Here is a 24,260-nt window from a genome sequence, read left to right on the forward strand (position 1 = left end):
TTCAATAAGTGGTGCTGGGAAAACTGGACAGCTACATGTAAAAGAATGAAATTAGAAAACTCCCTCACACCATAAACAAGAATAAATTCAAAATGGATTAGAGACCTAAATGTAAGGCCAGACACTATAAAACTCTTAGAGGAAAACATAGGCAGAACACTCTATGACATAAATCACAGCAAGATCCTTTTTGACCCACCTCCTAGAGAAATAGAGATAAAAAAAAAAAATAAACAAATGGGAGCTAATGAAACTTCAAAGCTTTTGCAAAGCAAAGGAAACCATAAACAAGATGAAAAGACAAACCTCAGAATGGGAGAAAATATTTGCAAATGAAGAAACTGACAAAGGATTCATCTCCAAAATATACAAGCAGCTCATGCAGCTCAATATCAAAAAAAAAAAAAACAACTCAATTAAAAAAATGGGCAGAAAATCTAAACAAGACATTTCACCAAGGAAGATATACAGCTGGCCAAGAGGCACATGAAAAGAGGCTCAACATAACTAATCATTAGAGAAATGCAAATCAAAACTACAATGAAGTATCACCTCATACCAGTCAGAATGGCCATCATCAAAAAATCTACAAATAATAAATGCTGGAGAGGGTGTAGAGAAAAGGGAACCCTCTTGCACTGTTCATCGGAATGTAAATGGATACAGCCACTATGGAAAACAGTGTGGAGTTTCCTTAAAAAACTAAAAATAGAACTACCATATGACCCAGCAATCCCACTACTGGGCATATACCCTGAGAAAACCATAATTCAAAAAGAGTCATGTACCACAATGTTGACTGCAGCTCTATTTACAGTAGCCAGGACATGGAAGCAACCTAAGTGTCCATTGACAGATGCATGGATAAAGATGTGACACATACATACAATGGAATATTACTCAGCCATAAAAAGAAATGAAATTGAGTTATTTGTAGTGAGATGGCTGGACCTAGAGTCTGTCAGACAGAGTGAAATAAGTCAGAAAGAGAAAAACAAATACTATATGCTAACACATATATATGGAATCTAAAAAAAAAAAAGGCTCTGAAGAACCTATGGGCAGGACAGGAATAAAGACGCAGACGTAGAGAATGGACTTGAGGACACGGGGAGGGGGAAGGGTAAGCTGGGATGAAGTGAGAGAGTGGCATGGACATATATACACTACCAAATGTAAAACAGATAGCTAGTGGGAAGCAGCCGCATAGCACAGGGAGATCAGCTCGGTGCTTTGTGTCCACCTAGAGCGGTGGGATATGGAGGGTGGGAGGGCGGGAAACACAAGAGGGAGGAGATATGGGGATATATGTATATGTATAGCTGATTCACTTTGTTATACAGCAGAAACTAACACATCATTGTAAAGCAATTATACTCCAATAAAGATGTTTAAAAATAAAAAAAAAACAGTCACACAGCGGCTGCTGTCAGCCAGTGAGAAGAAACACTCAATTCATTGACTGAAGTCAATATGCTGACAGAAAAGCATGTTGAAAGAGAAAAAGTGTAAGAAAAAAAATCAATTCAACCAAAACAAATGCCTCTAATCAAAGAGGAAGCTTTGCTTTCAGCAAAGTTGTTTCAGGGATATGAGCACATGATTTGCCCTATCAATCACATCATTTGTGAATCAACACAACCTTCTCACCTGAGGCGCTACAATGTACACGATTCTTCAGAGGAAGATGAACAACGCCTAATACACGTTAAGGAACTCACACAGTATTACATACAAATTGAAAAAAAGGAAGTATTTCAGTGAGTGATGTGCACTCATGAAATATGAAAATGTACTTCTTTCTGAAGATTTGTCTTCATTGGAAAGACTGTTCCCTTATGTTTGGTTGTTCTATTTGTTTGTTTGAAGAGAGATTTTTTTTTTCCCTATGCATAGATTTTATTGAAGTGTAACATACCAAAAAGGGCACAAAGCATGAATGTCTGGCATTAATGTCTTCTTTGACTTATAATTATAAAGCTATACCATTCTTTCTTCTGTTGGTTAGTCCTTAGAAGGAGTATCTTTTTCTAGCCTTTTGCTTTCAACTGTTTTATGTATATAAATATTTCATGTTTGTATATGTAAGCATCAAATACTTATTTTACATTATTGTTGATTTACTTATTTTATTTATATTTTTATCTAATCAGAGATTTTATCTTTTTATTTAGAATATAATTAATAAAAGTTCATTTTTCTTTTTTTCTCTTTTGATTAGTCAATTTTTAAAATTGTCCCTTTAAGCTAACAGCGTGTTTCTTTCCCCCAAGACTTCAAAGATATCATTCTGTTGTCTTTTTACTTTTTTTTACTTTATATTGAGAAAACTTCCATTGAACTTATATTTGCCGTTTTGAAAATAACATTTCTTTGTTTATACTACTTGTAAGATCTTTCCTTGTCCTGTTTTTCAGAAGATTTACTATAATGTGCCAGGCTGAGGTTTTTCTTGTATTATGCCTACTGTCTTGTAGAATTTCTTGAATCTCTATCCAGATGTCTGTTGTCAATACTGGAAAATTCTTGGTGATAATGTCTTCAAAGATTAGTTATGTCCTATTTTCTCTCTCTTTCTCTTCTTCAATGCCAATTACACACATATTTTCTGTACATTTTTTTTCTGCTTCAGATTGAATATTTTCTACTAATCTATCTTCCAGTTCAAGCCACATCTATTGAGTTCTTTATTTCAGATGTTGTATTTTTTAATTCTTAAAACTTTCATTTGGTTTGTTATGAATTCCGGTTTTCTGGCAAAATTCTTGATCATTTATATTCTGAAATATATAAATCATAGTTAATTATCAAAGTCCCTTAGTGATAACTATAATATCTAGATGTCCTTTTCCTTTTGTATTGTCTGTCTCTTGGTTTTGGATCATTGGGTGTTATTTCTAGACATTTTGGTTGAATGCTAGACTTTGTGTTACGCCATCATAGAAGCTATGTGTGTTGTTATCTTCCTTCTTGGAGGATTTAATTTTCTTCTGGCAGTGCGAGTGACCATCTTGATTCAATCAGTCTTTAGAAGGATTCCAGACTTCATTTCAAGGTTGTTGATTTCTCAGTACTTACCCCTTCTTATGTCACAGTCCACAGACTATAAATATATGCATTTATACATTTCATCATTCATCAACAAGCCATATAATTTTACCTCTTCCACATTCCTTTCACCATTTCTTTCTGTCTCCACTTTCTCAGTTTGAGTGTCTCATAGCAACATCACTGAAGTAGCCTCCTAATTTATCCTCCTGATTCTTATATCACTTCCCCCCTACCTTTGATTTAATTTTAAGTTGTTAAAAACTTATCATGTAGAAATTTTTCACACACTGAAAAGATTTATACTGTCAAGTTAACTATTTCAGAAATACCTCTGAGTGTAAATATTTGAATTTATTTTATTTCTGCACTGGACTTTATTTTAATACAGTCTTATGTTAGTCTATTGATTCACATAAAACTAAATGAGCAGGTACTTGGCTACACTACAAAGTTCCTTCAATCGAAGTCAAATTAAGATGATTTGTAGGACTTCCCTGGTGGTCCAGTGATTAAATTTCCGTGCTTCCACTGCAGGGGGTACGGGTTTGAACACTGGCCTGCGAACTAAGATCCTGCATACTGCACAGAGTGGCCAATTTTTTTTTTTAATTAAGAAAAAAATAAAGATGACTTGCATTACTCAAGTTTTAGAATTTAAGCCTGATATTTAAGTGACTGATATATTTATGAAAATGACTGTAAGACAGCTTGGTACAATTAATTATTTAACATGTTTAAAAAATTACTTGAACATTTAAAAAGTATTTTTGTGTTAATTTTTTAATATCTTACAAAATTATTTTAGAATTATTTAAAAGAAAAGAAAATATTTCCCTTTTGGTTCTTTTTTCCAGAAGTATTTTAGTTTGCTAGCACCAATGGAAAAAAAATGCTTAAAATAATGAAGCAAATATTGTTAACCCTGTGCAACTGTTTATCTGTTGGAAACAGGATTTTTTGTTTCCATAACTGAAAAATAAAATAAATGCTAGTTTTGGTAAAATACTTTAACAGCCATCATAACACATAAGCTATAATTGCTTTCTTTAAAGCAGTTTTATTTTCTCCCAAAATGATTTTCTAGTACATAGTGTTTTAAATTAAACTTAAAAATAAAATTACTCCAATGAATCGCTAAGAAATTTGACTTGTTAGAAAACGATAATAAAAATGCCTTTGGGAAACAGAGCCATCATATTGGAGGTGCCAGCTCCCCACTGCCCTCCCCTCCCATTGCTCAACCTGTTGCTCCAACCATGCTGGCGTTTTTAACCATTCTCCAAAAATATTGGCACTTCTCTGCCTCCAGGTTTTTGGCAAATCCTGAAATCACTGCCTGGAGTGCCTATGCTCCCTGGATAAGGAGTTCTTACAGTATTTGAGGATTCTCACTTGGCATTTCTTTTTTGTTTGTTTTTTGTTTTTTTGTTTTTGTTTTTGCGGTATGTGGGCCTCTCACTGTTGTGGCCTCTCCCGTTGTGGAGCACAGGCTCCGGACGCGCAGACTCAGCGGCCATGGCTCACGGGCCCAGCCGCTCCACGGCATGTGGGATCTTCCCGAACCGGGGCACGAACCCGTGTCCCCTGCATCAGCAGGCGGACTCTCAACCACTGTGCCACCAGGGAAGCCCCTCACCTGGCATTTCTTAACTCCCTTAGGTGATGCAGGTATTTTTCTTCTCTAGGTCACTGGAGAACCTGCATACACCTCACCGAAGACAAACATTCACAGGCATCTACTTCCTCCTTCTCCTACCAATTTCTAAACCTTCTTGAGTGCAAGCTGATGTCACTTGGCCTTTAATCCCCAGACTTGTGTATAAAATGCACCATTTCTTTGAACAAATGCATAAATGAAAATGTAAATTAATCCCCATTAAAATTCATTAAATATCTACATGTTTAAATTTCATAGGAATATCTGCAACTAATGATTTAAATTTTTGTTTGATCTTAGCATACCAAGGACTTGGTATTTGAGGTTCTGTTGAAGCTCTGCCTTTAATTTACCCTGTGGTTTTAGCTAAATTATTTTACATCTATGTCAGTTTCTTCATCTGGGAAATAACTGTATTAAATTACCTTCAAGGAATCATTCAGACCTAAAATTCTCTTATCTTTTTGATAGAGTTCAACCATGGTCGAGCTGTCTTAACCTCAGTGGTTTGATATGCCTCCTTGCAATCAGGATCAGTGTTGAACTGAAATCAGCAGTATCTTTGACTGTATGTTCCAGCGTATTGAATCATTAACCCAAAAGGAAGGAAATGGCTTTTGATCACGTGTTTGTTCCTTCCCTGCAACCAGGGCATACTGCATCGAGAGAACAGCTAAAGTCTTTCACGTGAAAATGGTCATTGTTCTTTAAAGCTTAACTGCACCCATGTGAGGCAGTAACTTCATGATGCTTTGGTTGCTACTAATATTACATCGTATACGAAAGCCATCTCATTTCTGGACAGGTCTTCTTTTTGGCCCTTGTCAAATGATTCAACAGTTCTATCCTCACATACATGAAATACATCTGCTGGAAAGGGATTGTGAAATCAAACTGGGTGCTTTCACTCAGCACAGCACCATGCAATTCCCACACTGCTGTGTGTGTCAGTAGTTTGTTCGTTGGTACTGATGAACAGAACTTCCTTGTATGAATATACCAAGGTGTGTCTATCTATTCACCTGTCCAAGGACATTTACGCTGTTTCCAGTTGTTTGGCAATTATGAATAGAGTTAACTCTATTCATGTAGGGCAAATTTTATTTCTTTAGGGTAAATACCTAGGAATGGGATTGCCAGATTACATGATAAATAAGTACTTAACTTCGTATGAAACTGCCTAACTGTTTTCCAGAATGGCTGTACCATTTTACATTCCCACTTGCAGTCCTAAAGAATACACAGTGTACAATTCTATTTATGTGATATTCTCAGAAAGACAAACTATAATGATGGATAACAGGTCAGTGCTTCACGGTTTAAGGTGGGAGAGAGTATCACTACAAAGAGAAAGCACAGTTCTGAGGGGTGACAAACTTCTGTATCCTGATTTTGCTGGTCGTTATACAAATCTATACATGTATTAATACTTACAGATCTGTACTCCAAAAAGTCTATTTTACTACATATTCATTAAAGAAATAATTTGTTCAAACCTGGAGATTTAAAAAAAACAAAACTCTTGAGTATGCCACAAAGTATGAATTTGATGCAAAGTAACACCTGGAGCACATCAGACCTGCATCCTATTGGCAGGTACCTGAAAGGAAAGTGGTGTGGGAACCTTTAAAGCACACCTTTCAATTGTAAATTGGGCAGTTAGAAAGTAAATGTTACTTACAAGTTAAAACCTGACCTAGCTTTGTGACCGCCTTGGAGCCGTGGGATAGGGAGGATGGGAGGGAGGGAGACGCAAGAGGGAAGAGATATGGGAACATATGTATATGCATAACTGATTCACTTTGTTATAAAGCAGAAACTAACACACCATTGTAAAGCAATTATACTCCAATAAAGATGTAAAAAAAAAAAAATTAAAAAAAAATAAATTAACTAAAAAAAAAAACCTGACCTAAAATTGACCTATTTTGAAGTCTTTGCATTTTTTTAATATCAATAAATTTCATAAATTCTGAGAAAGTATAGGAAATGCAGAGTTATTTAAAATATAAATGTTAGTTGGCTGTTTGCCTTGATTGGGTTAATACAGTGTGTGCCGGAGACTAATAAGGAGAGGTTAAGACACAGTGTGTGATCTGTGTGCAGCACCTGACGAGAACCATGCCCCCCAGGGATGGAGTAAAACGCCTTTAGGAAGAGTCAGAGATGCCCTGATACAAACCTTGGTAAAAGGTGGCAGAGTCATAAGTGGACTTCATCATTAAACATACCGAGGCAGAAGGGATTTAAATTCTGGTCTTGGAAGGATATGCTTGTAATCTGAGGTTTTGCACATCTTTATGTGCGATATTGACCAGACCCGGAGAGCAAATCCGCCTGAAGGCAGCCCAGATCAGAGTTAAAGGTTCTCGATCCACCAGCATCCAGCTGGCTCCTCGTGCAGGGGACTTCCAGGCAACACGGCTATTTACACGACATGTACCGGAACAGAATGCTGAACAGGTGAAGAGGAACAGAACTCTTTTACCTCAAGCTGACTTTGAAAAATCACTCAAGGCAGTGGTTTTATAGAATTAATGATCATATTATTATATATAAAGTTAAATAAACCTGGAGATCAACAGTACATACACTGAAGCTGATAGAATTTCCCCACTGGCACCAACGTGAAATTAGAGCAAGCTTTTCAGTGAGTGTGACTCCTGCACACATTTCATTCAAATGCGACAGCTTTTATTCACCGTGCTGGAATCCATTCTAGCCAGGTGGCATAGAAGATGATGTTAGTTACATCAATGGTCTGCCATCACCAGGTTAAATCCACTAAACAGTATCAGAATTGTTAAGCCTTTCTATGTGGAGCTGTAGACAAAATATCTAATCCAAACTTCTTTCACTTCAAAGAAAAAAAGTTTACTAAGGCCCATAATGAAGTTATTTTACAGACTTCTGTTACTGAGTGCAGCCCAGACGATTTAAAAGTATATGGACACGGACACATTTTTTTCCATTCTCTTCCTTGATAAGCTCAGATATGAACCCTCAAAATGGCACAAGACACAACCAGGAGAGGACTCTGAAGGCAAGCTGGTTTGAGACTCCAGGGTCAGAGAACCAACACAGTGCAGGCTGTCTGTGTGCCCACCCCCCTCAAAACAGAGGACCACCAGACCTGGTGTTTCCTGAACCCTGACCGGGCAACAGAAGGCTCCAGGTAAGCTCCATCCTCACGGGGATGCAAGGGGTATCCCTCAAACAACATAAGGAAGACCAGCACCACCAGCATGGGGGACGGATGAAGGGACCTTGGTAACCACAGGTGTCCAGGGCAAGCCTTCACCTTCCCCGGGGCCCGAGCCTCCCTTTTCTGAGTAAAGAAACGGAGGCAGCAGAACCTGTGAGAGAGACCAGCCACACCAGTGACCCAATCCAGGAAGACTCTGTCTCTGCCAATCTGAGACTGAGATGCCCCTTCCCTCCCAGAGATAGGGGCAGAGGGAGGGGTGAGGGGACAAGGGGTGAGATGCAGGAGGGAAGCAGTGATGGGGGTTCCCACCAACCTCTCCCCACCAGCAAGGACAAGTGTGAGTCCCACGGGCACCAATCAACCAAGCAGACCCAGACAATGCTGTACATGCTCTGACAGTGAGCCTGTCACTGGAACCCCAGCTGACACAAGTTGGCCGAGAACTGCGTGTTAAGTCTAGCCAGGGTGACTGTCTGCTAAAATAAGAGGTTTATATAATTCCCAGTACATCCTAACATGATAGACAAAACAGCCTGGGTCCGATTATCATACCAAGAACCAAGAAAATCACAACTTCAACAAGAAAAGACAACCAACTGACAATACCTAAAATGAATCAGATGTTGAAATTACCTGACAAGGATTTTAAAGCAGCCATTGTGTAAATGTTTCAATCATTTACAAATTCTCTGCAATCAAATAAAAAAACAAACAAACAGATGATCCCAGCAAAGAAAGAGAAGTTACAGAAAAGAACCAAATGGAAATTACAGGAGTCAAAATACAATAACAGAAATTAAAAGTAACTAGATCGGCTTATAGTAAGCACAGCGGAGATGCACGATGACAGGTTAACTTGAGAAGAGGTCTACAGAATTCGCCCACACTGAACAGCAGAGAGAAAACACAATGGAAAAAAAGTGAACAAAACCTCAGGGACCTGTGGGTCAAAAACAAAAGGCCCAACATCTTATCATTCGAATCCCAGAAGGAGAGAAAGAGAGTGAGGCTGAAAGGGGGTTTAAAGAAATAATTGCTGAAAACTCAAATTTGGGGAAACACATAACCTACAGTTCTAAGATACCAAGTGAACCTCAAACAGGATAAACTCAAACAAATCCATGTTAATTAAACAAATCCACCTAATTAAACTTTTGAAAACTAAAGACAAGGAACAAAATCTTGAAAACAGCCCAGAAACCAGTTAGGCAGCCTGCTGTCTCCACGGCCATAAGTCAGGTTCCCCTTGTCTTCCTCTAGCAGAGGGAAGCAATACCTTTGTCAAAAGTTTGTCAGGAGACAATGCGGGTCCAGACAGATTCAGTGAATGGCAGTTCAACTCCTCTTCCTTCTTCCTTTCTAGTATATTCCATTTCCAAAGACAATTCTGAGCACCACATATTTCATTATATTAAGGCAGAGATAATAACTACAGTAATACAATACTATCTTCTCTTTGCATCATACTTTTCACCTTTTTCAAACAATGTTTCATTAGCCGTCTCACTTCACACTTACAACAATGCTTCCGGCTTGCAAAGTTGGCATGAGATGGGGAGCTGGTCTTGCTGCCCTGGAGGTCTTGCGTACCCCTTACTGTTTTAAATGCACTAAGCGCCCCAAAAGAGAATGACTGCGCCTTTGAGGTTAATTCAATATCAAAAACACAAAATACACACTTTAAATGCTTTTGACTGATGAATCGTGGACGAGAGATCCTTAGCTCTCCAGGTTAACAGTGTAGCAAGCAAGACATGCATTTCCTGGCTCCTTAGAGAAAACTGCCACATTGAGTCAACACTGGGGATGTAAGTGGCAGAACAGCTGGAAAATGACTCAGGCTGTCTGGACTGCAAATTAGCTGGAACTAGTCTCCCTGAGTCTCCATCAGGCGCTGCCGTTGGGCTGCGCTTCCTTGGGACCTATGCATTCTTCTCCTCTGCAGGAAGGTTCCCCAGAGACCACTTCCAGCGGCCCCCCAGGCCGCAGGTCAGTTTGCTTTCCCAGACACCCCAGAATAGATGGAATCCCAAACCTAAAATGTGTGTGTCCAGTGGTCCGGCTATCTCTCCTCTGATAGGGCTGCTGGAATAGAGAACTTAGGCACCATGGAGTGTCCAGAGAGCAGCAGCCTCTGCTAACCCGCCCCAGCGTGATAATGAAGGTCAGGAAGCCTCTGCCTTCTCCACTTGCAGACCATCCCCTCAAAGCCTACTGTTACCCACCTCTGAGTCCTGCAGTGTCTGAATTTCAATAAATGTTTCTTCAAAGAATCAAGGAAGAACATTTCCCCATAAAGAGACAAAGGAGGGAAACCTAGCAATGGATGAACTTCAAGAATAGAGCTTTTAGGATTTGAGTCTGATCTGCACTCTCATATGTGTCCGTGCTCACAGGCAATGTCATTATGAGAATGATTATATGAGGAAAAAGAATTCTGATCATGTGGCTCCAGAATTCTAAGAATCTAAGGAGTGTACTTGCTTTCTAATTTTGAAAAATGAGTTTTTGCCTAGAGAACGCCTAGGCAGCTACCTTTATGTGCTTATTCCTAACATAAATTGCTCAAGCTTTCTCCAAAGCACTGAGATGTACTGTGATCAACTCCTCTGATAATGTCCAAAGAATACATAGACATACACATCAGTTTTCAGTGTCTGCTTTGTTACGGCTGTTGTGTAGTCTTTTAATAAAAAAAGAATGATGCCCCTTCGCTCAGCACCCGCAGACAATAGCAGAGGTAGGTGGAGGGCTACCATATGAGGGCTGGAGCCACTTCTAAGCCCAAGAAGCAATTTAAGAACAGTGGACCAACCAGCCATAGGAAACAACTAGTATCCTTATTGGTTAATAGACAAGTGTAGTCAGGCAGAGGCAATACTACTCGCTCACAGATTTCCCTGATACTGACTATTCATCCCTTACAGAGATGGGCACTTAAAACCTGCCACTGGTGCCTGCAATCCCCAGGACATCCTGAAATTAATGCCATGTCCTGGTCACCACTGCTAGTAACTGCAAAGGCCAGAGGAAAGTCGTGAAGAACAATGTCTCTGGATGCAGTTTTTCTGAAAGTTAAACTTGAGAAAATTACCAACATATATTCTTGGAGAGATCTCAATAGAGATTTGCTAAGTGAGTTATTTAATTTTGTTTTAAGTCTGTCATTCTGTAAAAGTAACCTGAATAAATTCATCCATCTCTTGGGAAGACTCGGCTATTGAAAGAGTCCCCCTAACATTCAGTTGTTCCCTTTTTGCGCCAAGAAAGTTAAGAAAATAAAAAGCCATTAACAGAAATTAGAATTTTTAAAAGCATATTTAGGATGAGCCAGTTAGGCTATCTCACTTTCTAAATTTCTCCTGAAAATTAAGATCTGAATAGAATTCCACAGGCCCCCTAAAAAGGGGAACCTATAAAATATTGAGCTTGAGGTAGTAAATATCAGCTACCCACAAATAAGTTTCTTAACTCAAATTTTATCTGAAATATGTATCATGATAGTCAATGATTCTATACACTGTCTAGTATATAACCATCTCAGCTCATCTGCCATTTCTCCAATTAGATTTTAAACTCCATGCTGAGACTCACGTCTGACATGTAAGTACTCAAAAATATTTGTTGCCGTATTCTCTAAAATTGCCTGTTTATCCAAAGACACCAACTGTGATTCTCTTGTCTTTTCTTTCTCTGTAATTTTGTATACTAAGGAAATGTATCAGTGGCTTTGCTTTTCTCTACTGAAGATGATTAAATGCCCAACTGATCTTTGTTACATTATGTTTCCCAAAGGGCATCTCACTTTGATTCAGTTGACTGTTTAGTTTTTCCTTTATAGATGTGAGCTATTGAGAGGAGGTTCTAATAATACTTATGTCAAGGTAATACATAGTTTGCTATTGCTCCCTTAACAACAAATAGCATTTAAAAATGGGTGTATGACTTCAGATCTTTAATAGTGACCTAAGGGATTTTATATGGCACTACTTTTCTACATTTATGTTCTACATTTTGCATTTATTTGAAAATTTCTCTCATTTGTTTTAATGATATCCCTTCTTAAATTAGATGTTATGGTAATAATAAAGCTATTTCATGTGTGGTTTGTATTTCTTGGCTCTCCAGTGCATTCACATGCACTATTTCATTTTGCTCCTTACCACAAGCAGGAAAAGTTTATTATACATATTTCATAGCCATAAAAACAGAGGTACAGAGAGGGTCACAGATAGTTAAGAGCAAAGCTAGAGCCAGAAATTCCACCTCTGGCATCCTGGCTCACTGCTGTCCACTGTATCAGTGACTACAAGTACCGCTCCAGACCAATGCCAGGCTGTGTGCACACAACTGACATGGAAGATTGCAAACAATACAGATATCTGTCCCCACCCTGCAGGAATCCGTATTTTTACAAATAAATGCAATTTAAAGCTAGTAATTGGGCAAAAAAAGAATAACCATTTGGTAAGAGTGTGGGGAAACAGGGACCTTTACATACTGTGGTGGAAGAGAAAATTGATATAAACGTTTGGGGGTATTATTAGAAAAGCCTAATGATGTAAATGAAGATGCTCCTAACTCCTGAAATTCCTCTGCTGGAAATTTTCCTGAAGGCATATGAAACAAGTATGACAATGTGTACAAAGTAGTTTACTGCGTAGCTGCTTAGAAATGCAAGATTACAGGGGGATAGAGAAAAGACAAAGGCTATCAATGAGAATCAGTTAAAAAACATGGCACATCCACATGTAATGATAAGGAATACAGACACTGGAGGAGGATCACGGAGTCTGAACTCCTGCTAGAACAAACGCTAGGTTTGTGAATGCGGGTAAATCTATCTAAGCCTCAGTTTCATCATTTATATGATGAAGACAGTATTAACCCCTAACTCACAGGATTTAGGTGAAGACCAAACAAGATAATATGTATTAGGCATCTAGCACAGTGCATGGTATATAAGAGGTACTCAATAAATGCTATGAGATTACTACTGCTACTATTATAATTATTATCCTAAGTCATGGGCCAGTAACATGATTTAAATTATTAGTAGTAGTAGCTATAAAACATGAGATAAAGATATATACTGATAGGGAACTACATCCAAGATACAATAAAGGAAAAGAGAATGTTCCCAATGCCATCAGAGTGCGGGTCCACCAATTTTAAAGGCACAGACAGATGTTCACTGCAGAACTTTTTACAACGTGAACTACCTCATAAGTAACTGCTAAGTAAGAGAATGAGTGGGTATAACGGCCACACCTCTTCTTGTTGTTGTTTTTCCCTAGCAGAATAATACTTTGAAGTTGTCCAGGGCAAGCTTTCTCACAAATAAAGAGAAAATCTCAGCCACGTATAAGCAGACTAAGAGAAAAAAGGTGAAAATCCTGCAGAATGACTTCCATTAGTGAAAGTAGTTTCGGGAGCCCCTACAGGAAGCTGGCTGTGCAAGGTGCGAACGCAGAGGAAGAGGCTGCAAAGACATTGCCTTCTGCACTGAAAACACTGAGGAATGAAGATACCCCTGGGTCATGGTTTTAATATTGCTAGAACAAGTCTCCTAAAAACTGTCCTATCAATATTAAAACCACGACCCGGGGGTATATTCACTCCTCAGCCTCAACTAAGAAGTCCACATGCCACAACTAAAGATCCTGCACGCCGCAACGAAGATCTGTGACTAAGACCCAGAGAAGCCAAAATAAATAAGTAAATAAATATTTTAAAAAAGAAAAAGAAAAAAACTGTCCAGACTATCCTCATGGCCCTGCATCTGGAAGAGGCTGACAGTGTCCAGGGCGAAGTGGTGCAGACTCTCTCATGAGTCCAGTTGCCAATGGACCAGCGTAGGGATCTGTGTGCTGATGTTCACAGTGGGGCTGCTACTGTATTTGCCAGGACTCTGGGTACGGAAGTCCACAGATATAAAGGGCGCTACCACACTGTTCTCCCCACGCTCTCTGCTACTTTTAGTATGCAGCTCTACAGAGCGCAAGGCTTTCAGAAGATATATGGCCTTATTCTAGAAGATACTTGTACTTCCCCGAACACTGACAACATAATAAGTAGAAAGAGAGGGGCGGACAAGGAGCAGTTGAGTTGAGAAGCTTATCACCTCTACTTTCTGCTTTTCCATATAGTCTAATCTTTTGCCATATTTTTCAATGATTTAAAATAAAAAACACTGCCACAGATAGAATGCAATCCTGAATTAGTCCTCATCTGAAATCAGATTTAGAAACTACTAATTTAGCCATACGTGGCATTTATTAAACTTCTGAGTGGGAATGGAAAGTCTGCACCAGGATCTCAAGGACACATCCGTGTTTGCACAGATAACTTCCTGTTCTGGGAAAGAAGAAACAAGGGAAGATACACTTACACATACAAGACGGTTCTGGTATCACCCACTTTCCCAGCATCGCCCACGGTTAGAGTGTCGTAGCCTCTTTCCAGCTCAAACTCCTCAAAGGCAAGCTTGATGACCTAAATCAAACACAAGAGAGAATTACTTAGCATAACAGGAACTTTCTGGGACCTCACATAATGCAAATATCCAGTTGTAGTATTAATTTTGCTCCATAATTTCACTGTTATTTCAAATGATTTAAAGTTGCTTTTAAAAATAATAATTGTATGTATTTGAGAGCCCTCGATCATAGAATTTTATGGAATTCAAAATTGCTATTACTCCAAAGATATTTATCATCAGCTCTAGAAATGAAATTAACCCATATTGTATTGATACTTTAAATCAAATATCTATCAAATATTTATTGTCACATAGTGTTCGGAATGACCAAAAGGTAAATCAGTATAAGCAAAATAAATGGGGACTGCAGTTAATGAGATATATTTTGAGGATACCTAGAACACCAAGGAATAGATATTTTTAGTGTGATGTCTGCAGATTTTATGTATGTACCAATATTAACATACGAAAAAGACCTTCTGAGGCTAGAAAGTTGTCCTCTACATTTAACTTTGCAAAGTCTTGTCTCTTTTTGGCTTTTTTTTAAAATAAAGAACACTTTGTCTAGGTGTTCAACACCATTTAGATAAGACCAGTTTGTGTCTGACACATGGATATATTAGAATACTATGAACTTCTTTCTTCTCATAAAAGAAACGCTTCCTTTGTTGACCAATATTGTGATAAAGGGGGAAGAGAGTCTGAGGTGTCACAAAGTTAGGCTGGAACCCTAGGTGACAAGGAGAAATATATATATAGATAATAGATAAATATCTGTAACATGAAGAAGAGAGAGAGGTAGAGGCTATCACAGACAGATGAAAGAGACAGATGGATAGATGGACAGACAGATATGATGGATAGATGAGATAGGTAGGTAAATGACAGAGGGGGAGAGAGAGAGAACAGGAAGTACAGAAACCATAATATTGGAAATACATTTTAATGGGATCTACTTCAGAGTAAATCTGAAGCTCTGGAATCCTGTAAAAAACATTAAACGCCTGTTCATTAAACCTGAAAGAAAGACTTAAGTAGTACCAGGGGGAAGGCAGGCTTCTGATTAATATCCAATTTGATGTGTACAATACCGAGCAGGCTCTAACCAGGTGCTTTCCCAAGCAGTGCTAATATGGGATGCATTAATTCTGCTATTGGAAATTCTTACTAAAATTAGTGGTATAGCTGTTATGATTTACTTAAAAAATCTACTCTTTCAAATTTCAGCGTTTGTCTGAATACATTATTTTAGCAATCTAATTTGAAACAGGTGTAGAGGTTCATGACTGTTGCAGACCAGTATCAACATTGCATATGAAGCCCAACACCCGAGGATGGTTTTATTTCAATTTCTGTGTTTCCCATGGGCCGATTTATAAATGTCCATGGTGGTACAAGAAAGAATAAAAGGACTAAAGAATCATGCAACCTGGAGGTTCCCATCACCTTTTTTGACACATTTACTCTGTCTTGACTTGGGTAACAGCCTGCAGTGAAGCAATGATAATCCATTCAGGCCTGAGGGTCACGGCTGGCAGATTTGTAATGAGTCACAGATAGGGGGTCTCACTTCATAAATGTGTTTTCATTATGGGTGTAAAAATAACCATTCTGTAATTCTTTCAAGCCAAAGCAAAGGGTGTCGGAGAGGTGTTTGTCAGGGTTCAGACTCAACAATCAGCCTCTGCTGATAGTCAAAGGACGATCTTTATGCCATTAATGCCCCATAAAAAGAGAAAAGGTGGACCCAATCTTGTGTAAAGAACCTCTCGTTTGTCAGAAAATATGGCATTCTATAAATATACCTGGTAGTAAAACAGAAATACACATCTGGAATGAAAGTTGCTGTCATTTCTCAGTGACGAGTGATGTTGATCGGAGAATTCATTTTTTAATAAAAACTGTACATAAGGAGTATAGCATGATGATTTGATGTACATATACATAGTGAAATGATTACTGCAGTCAAGCTAATTAACCTGTCTCCTCACACAGTCACCCTTTGTGTATATAGTGAAAGCACCTTAAATCCATTCTCTTAGCAAATTTCTAGTAATCAATACAGTATTATTAACCCTAGTCGCCATGCTGCCCATTAGATCTTCAGATTTATCCATTCTTCATAATTGTAACTTTGTGCCCTTTGACCAATATCTCTCCATTTCCCCACCTTCTCATCCCTGGTCACCACTGTTCGACTCTCTGCTTCTGTGTATTTGACTTTTTTAGATTCCACACATAAGTGAGATCATGCAGTTTTTTCCTTTCTGTGTCTGTCTTGTCTCACTTAATATAATGTCTTCCCAGTGCATCCATGTTGTTGCAAATGGTAGGATCTCCTTTGTTATTAAGGCTGAATGATATTCCATTACATGTATATACATCACATCTTCTTTATCCATTCATCCATTGATGGACACTCAGGTTGCATCCACGTCATGGGTATTGTGAATAGTTCTGCCTTATGTTTTTAAAGTGTGAATGATTCAGTGGCATTTAGTCTCAATGGTCCCTTTAGCTCCACATGTGCGCGCATGCACGCACGCACGCACGCACACACACACACACACACACACACGTGCTCTTCCGTGTCTTGACTGGTCCCTGCAGTTGGCCTTGTACATGCTGCTCCACATCCTTCAAGTCTCTGCATGAAGTCTGTTCTTGGTGGTGTCTCCCCTGCCCATTCTGTCCAAGACGTCAGTCTCTTTGTCAACATCCAGGCTACTCCCTTCATGATGTTGCACTTTTTGAAATTTCTTGCTGGTTTGCCCGTACCCTCTGCCTCACCTCCTTCATGGTACGTGCCCTGAGGGCAGGTGCTACGCCCTCCATCTGCTGAGGACAACTGACTCATTTTTCAGGATGTACTGAATACCTACTCTGCCCAGGTCCAAAGAGAAGATGCACCAAGTTCTAGCCTTCAAAAAACTTAGAGTTACAAGGGGTATCATGATAAACACAAAGTAATTATAGAATTTTTAACTTTTCCAGACAAATATTCCTTAATGGCAACAAATCAAATAGGAAGGAAAATGAAAGGAGGACAAAGTTCTAGAATTCTAAAAGCTTAAGACTCACAGGGAGTAGTTTGATAAACACAAAACAATTATAGAATTTAACATACAGATTAAGGCTTCTTAATGGCAACTGATGAAATCCTTTACTTTTTCAACTTCCAAACAGAATCTCAGAACTGTGAGAAAAAGATGCTGTTCAGTCTAGACTCTGGTGTAATTTTTAAAATACATTCTTGGTATTTTGTAATATGTTCTTTTCTCCTATTTAAACTAAAAAGACTCGAAAAGTTTGAACCATTTCTCCTTTCCCTACCCCCTGCTTCTGGCAACCACCAATCTATTCTCTGTACCTACAGCTTGTTTGTTGTTTTTTAGATTCCACATGTAAGAGAGATGAGATGGTATTTGTCTCTGTCTTTGACTTATTTCACTTAGTATAATGCCCTCCAGTCCCATCTGTGTTGTGGCGGGATTCATCCCTTTTCATGGCTGAATAATATTCTTTTATACATAAAGTACATATGGTGGCAGGGAAGTAATGGAGTTAAATTACATTTGCTTATATTTTCTTACTAGAGGATGACGAGGGTCAACAGTTTAGTGTGACCAAATGTGGAATACAGAATCTAAGCAGGCTTAAAATTACTTGATATTCTGACACCTCTGTTTTCACAGGAGGAAAATGAAAGCCAGGGAAGATGAGGGCCTTATTCTGCAGTTATCAGTGAGAGGTTTAGATCTCAAACTGGGAAATCCTGAGTCTCGACGTAGTTTTTAGATTGTTTCCCACACGTTCAAATATAAATGAAGAAGATAAGAGTAGAGGTTATAAAACTTAATTCTATTTTCAAACTTCTTTCTTTCTTACAAACTACTCATTTTAAAGTATTTCTTCGAAAGTTTTAGCTACTGTAGTCCTGTTTTTTCTCTGATCCCAATCTAATATGCCTTAGTACTATAGCAATGTGGTAGTCATTTCCTACACGCCAAGTTGGTCTCTGGTAATTAAGCATCTCTAGGAAGACTCTGCTGTGTGATGACAGGTGGTCCAGTGAAAGACACCGCAGGCCAGCGAGAGGAAGGTGCAGGACAGGCCGTTCTCAGGGTGTGGCGGGTGCCCAGGGAAGGAACCTCAGATGCGGAAGATAAGGGACATCTTCCAGAGACAGGTGGCATCTAGGAGTTAAAATATCCAAACAGTGGGCTGTACCCAGCTGCTGCGGGTCCTGAAACCTGCCGCAGGAGTACCTCGAAGAGTGATGCCAATCGCTAGATTCCTGGAAAAACAACAGCCCAATCCTATGTCTCATCTAATTTCACTCCCTAATTTGTGCAAAATTGGTTTGTTCACTTTACAAACATTTTCAGTGGATATTCAACTATTTTTCTTCAGCATCTAACCAACTTCTGTTGACTATTATCCTTACATAATAGAAAGTAGCCAAAAAATTGATTGTGCTTAAAGTAAGTGTAATACAAATTAGTTGAATTCCTTCTCAGTTTTTTGTTTATTTTTTTAATGGTGCAAAGATGCTAATTTTTCGGACAGAAAGGTTAAGGGGAAAAAGCACACAATAATCTTAAATGAGAGAAAAATAAATTGGGCAATTTTGCGGGGTGTAAGTATGAAAAAGAAAACAGAATTTAGCTATTTAATTGTGATTACATAAAAACTGCAAGAGCCTTGGCAATTAAGAATGTTATATTGGGACTTCCCTGGTGGCACAGTGGTTAAGAATCTGCCTGCCAATGCAGGGGACATGGGTTCGATCCCTGGTCCGGGAAGATCCCACATGCCACGGAGCAACTAAGCCCGTGCGCCACAACTACTGAGCATGTGCTTTAGAGCCCACAAGCCACAACTACTGAGCCCGCATGCCACAACTACTGAAGCCTGGGCGTCTAGAGCCCTTGCTCCACAACAAGAGAAGCCACTGCAATAAGGAGCCTGCGCACCGCAACGAAGAGTAGCCCCAGCTTCCCACAACTAAAGAAAGCCCGCACGCAGCAGCGGAGACTCAATGCAGCCAAAAATTAATTAATTATTTAAAAAAAGAAAGTTATATTGTCAGAAGAGCTTTTTTTTAATTTTTGTTTTGAGACACTCAATTTTCTAAATAGAGAAAAGAGAAATATACGATGACAGAGTGGTAGAATTGATATAATACTGAATTTTTAAGTATTACTTTAAAACAAATATGAAAACATTGCTCTGAAAAACAAAATGGAAGTACACTACACAGTCACAATTCATTAGGGGAAAAAAAGCCAGTCACTATAGGCCCATTCAAATAAGGAGCCCATCTCACCTGACTCAATTAAGCCAGAGGAATCCAGATTTATCAATTCATACACACACACACACACACACACACACACACACACACACACACACACACACTCACACAGACACCCCATACGGATCACTGGGCTTCCTCATCAAAAGTTTTATTTCTAATATGCTTTTTGTTTCAGTGTTATCTTTAAACTACATTTGGGGTTCTTTTAGATGACATGTTTCTACCCAAAATTGTGATAGTAGGAAGAGATACAGAATAAGAGGAAGATTTTACAATTTTCCAAGATGTAGAACTGACAGCACAAAATAAATAAGTAAAAAGCCCCTACATCTTGGAAAAAGCTAACTCATAAATGCCTTAATGAATGACGGTAGCGTTGAAATCAACAGGGTAGGGAATAAGGACTTGAAACACAAGGGGACAGAAACTGATAAAAAGAAGCCTTAATAACCTGATCCATTCAATTTCACATTATTTTTCAGAATAAAGACTTTTCAAACTGTGAATTTCCTCCAAAAGGACATAACAACTCTATACCTCACATCTGAAAGGAAAATTCACACTTTCTATGAACCAACAATTATGAAATGATTTCTGATAAATTTTAAATGTTTTAGCCTGAGGTTCTAAGGACCAACCATGAAACAACTGAAAAAGTATAATTAATTATAAAGAGATGTTCTCTCCAAATGCATGCACCACATAGCCTGGGTAATGCACATAGGTGCTTCCCACAGAAAAATACATATAATGTTTCATATCTGTAAATTACATATACAAACGGCCAATGATATGTAATATGAAATTACCAAGATTTGGCTCCAACCTAGAGAGAACACTACTTCGAAAGGAACAATTTAGGAAAAATATATTATTATTTCTAGGGTAGCCTTGAGTTGTATTTAGCCCCCCATATAAACTCTAAATGTCTTTTAAAACTAGAGTTCAATGCACCATTAACAAAAAGGGGACATATATTATTTCAAATGTAGCTGCAATGTTATTAACCTTGTGCTACCAAGAGTCAAATTAAACAGGTAATCAGTGGAAGAAAATAGAAAACACTCAAACAAGCAGAACAACATGTAATTTATCCAACGGCAGCCGTTTGGTCATGTTACCACAACACAAAAAACGAGGAGCTTGGTGTCCAGATCGTGGACTCTCCCACATGGTTCTCTAGAACTTTGCTGATGTCCATCCTGAAGGCTTCTGCCAAGTCCCTTCTCTCAACAGTAACTGGAACATAAATTACCGTAATTCTCTCTGTGCTGCCCTTACATGGACCCTTTGTCTCTGAGATCAAGACTCCTAAGAATGCAGGTGCGTGCCATGTGCAAGGCATGGAAAGGACCCAGATCTGCTTCTCCAGCTCCCTCCTCCAGGCCCACACTGCTGCTGGAAAGCAGCACAGAGCGAGCAAGTCCAAGCCCACCGAAGTGAGAGGGGATCCTGGCCCTGCTGCCCACCCCGCGGGGGCCTGAAGGACTTGCATCCCCCTCCTACAGCCTCCTCATCTGTAAAACCAGAGTGACATCATTTCCCAACGGGGGTTGAGGATTAATGGGAGGATGCAGGTCAAGTGTGTGCATCTTGCAAGGGTCCAGCAGGCACTGGGTTAGCGGTGCTGTGTTCAGCACCACCGTTATCGCTACCTTTCATAGCAAACTCTTCACTGCTACCAGGCCAGGCCACATTCTGTCACCAACCTGAGGGATTCTATTATTTCAAACCTCACAAATCTTTAAAACCAAGGAAAATCCTGTCTCTCTTCCTTCTGGCACATCAATTTCTAACTCCAATTTTATCCAGAAAGGAATCCTTTATCCTTTATTTTAAAAGAAATTTTTTTTTATCCTTTAATTTCCAGATAAACTTTTCCATCTACACACCTCCTTCTTTATATCAGTAGAATTGTGCTTCTCGTAAGAAGCTTGTCTTGGCAAAATACTTAGATATGATACTATGGATTCTCAAGGATTAAAGTAAGATCCACAAAAATCTGAGGAAAGAAGCAAGTGGGGTGTTGGGTGAAGATAACAGAGACTAACATTATAAAGAAAATCCCTCAAGCAAAAATCATCAAAATGCCAATAAAACTGTCAGGGACATAGAACATTTACAGTACAACAAAGACTAACTAGCTCACTGGGAAAGTAAGCAAACTCAAAGGCGGTGATGGAGGAACATTAAAAATGGTTTACCGTGTAAAATAAGAGAATAAACCAGTGAGATCTCCAAAAGAATTTCATTAATCCCTGAAATGAAGCAACCAAAGAATCAATCACAAACATTGTTTGGAAAATTACTGAAATACATTCTCAGATGGATGAAAGAAAGTAGCATATTTGTTAAAAATGGGGGACTGGGAATTTGAGAGTCACAATACAATAACCACTAAAGAATAAATCAGAGCACTATTAGATGGGGTAAAATGCAGAATTAACATTTACAGAACATTGAAATCTATCAACCTAGGATATGTGGAGCAACTTAGCTGGAAATCTGAAGGCCTAAAAGATGAAAGGATTGCAACAGAAAATTATAGATTTATAGATAAAAGCAGAAGAAATTGAAGTTTGTGGAACATAACTGGAATGAAGGGTGCAGAATTAATAATTAGAAAAATAATGTAAGGTACTTTTTTTACAGCTGATTACTGTTTTTAGAACAGACCTTAAAATGGTTGATTATGGCCCCACTTAAAATAAAGCAACCATAGAAAAATAGGAATAGATCATCACATAGAACAGTTTAACTCTAAGAAACCCAAAAGAGTTCCATACACAAACACAGAAGAATTTAAAGAAATGCAAATCAGAGTTAGTTTTGTTTTTCTATGATACAATAAAACTTTAGAGATGATGAATCAACAAGATTATGAGTCTCAGATATAAAGAAAAAATATGTCCTTTTAGCATGTTTATTCAGTGAAGAGGTTACTTTATGTGGGAGGGGAAGAGAAAATATTTTGCAGATTTTTAAATGTCTCTGGTATTTTACTAACACACTCTTTATCTCCAACTTGGCTGAAAGATACTTCAAACAACAGGATTCATTTTAAAGAGTTACCTAAATGGCATTTTGTTTAAATATGAAAAGAATGATCTAAAGGAAGTTATACAGACTAGAAAGGAAAGGGCTGAGTTGATAACATAAAAATATGTACATTTACTTCTACATATTAAGTAATGTAGTTAAACAAAGAATCAGGCAACATATTCACTTCTGGGATTGAGCCCTGGATCTCAGAGGTGGCCTCCTAAGGTGGCTCGTTAGTGATACAGCCATTATAATTTATTTTTAAAATCTACTCCTTCAAACTTCAGTGTTTGTCTGAATACATTATTTTAGCAATCTACGTAGAGGTTGATCACTGCTGCAAACCAGTATCGACATTGCAACTGAAGCCCAGCACCGGAGGATGGTTTTATTTCAATTTTTGTCTTTCTCACGGGAAGATTTATAAATGTCCATGGTCCCACAAGAAGGAATAAACAGACTAAAGAATCACATGACCTGGAGGTCCCCATCACCTTTTTTGACACATTTACTGTCTTGACTTGTGTAACAGCCTGCAGTGAAGCAATGATAATGCATTCAGGCCTGAGGGTCACGGTTGGGTGATGTGTAATGATACAAAAGGTGGAAATGAGGCAGCCACGGAACCCCATGGTAAGCCTGCAGGGAGATGCTGCCATCTGGACGTCAGTGGACCTGGTTCTAATGTGATAGCTTATCTGTCAAGGATGCCAGCAACAGCTGCTTTGGTGAGGCCATTCACGTGCCTCCACTACAGCTGCCACCCACCTCTGCCTCCTGAAGAAGGGAGCTTAGGAGAGCTCGGGGTCTAGAGGTATACAGGAGGTGCAGGGGTCTACCCCTGTGTAGAGAGGAGAAGGCGCAGGACAGGAAAATACTGACACTCTCAGTGTATGGGACGGGGGAATGAAAGACCTACAGACCTGCTCCAGATCACGCCCTACAAAGTGGCGGTTACACAGACATTTTACATGGTTCATTCACTCATTTTTTATTCATCTTCAGTTCTGTCTATAAGTCTCTCCCATTTTAGCAGGAAATCTCTAGAAATATCAAATTTTCCATCAAGAAAGAAACAGATCAAGTAGAAATAGCTAATGATGAATATTAATTAATGCTTCAAACTATGATTTTTAGGAGTAATCTATTATTTGACCCCAAATTTTTGCCTTGGTGGACAAGACAGAATTGTTCTCTTCTAAGCCCTGGACTGTACTTAGTTTGCCTCTCAGCAGAAAGTTCTCTCTTGAGTCCTGGGCATGGCTGCCCCTCCGACTGGGTCCCAATTTGAGTACCTTTTTCTCAAGGGTCTTCTTTGACCCTGTGAATATCATCCTTACTCTATCCACTAGCAGTCCTGCTTATTACCTAGTTTTATTCCCCCCGAAGTCTCTTAACATTATCTGAGATTTTTCTATCAATCAATCACCATCTGCCTATGTATCCATCTATGTATCCATCTATGTATCCATCTATGTATCTATGCATCTATCTTTGTATC

At 38.8% G+C, this 24,260-nt stretch overlaps 1 protein-coding gene across 1 annotated transcript in view; it reads right to left on the reverse strand.

Moving 5' to 3' along the window:
* The window catches only part of CSMD1 (CUB and Sushi multiple domains 1), a 1,429,265-nt gene that overhangs the window by 400,563 nt on the left and 1,004,442 nt on the right, over positions 1-24,260 (reverse strand). The window contains exon 11 of the mRNA XM_029226263.1: positions 14,308-14,411. Coding sequence (XP_029082096.1) covers positions 14,308-14,411 — 104 coding nt within the window. The remainder of the gene's footprint in view (positions 1-14,307; positions 14,412-24,260) is intronic.

The sequence above is a fragment of the Monodon monoceros genome, unplaced genomic scaffold (assembly GCF_005190385.1).
Source record: "Monodon monoceros isolate NGI ecotype Baffin Bay Population unplaced genomic scaffold, NGI_Narwhal_1 Super_Scaffold_17, whole genome shotgun sequence".
Classification (NCBI taxonomy): Eukaryota; Metazoa; Chordata; class Mammalia; order Artiodactyla; family Monodontidae; genus Monodon; species Monodon monoceros.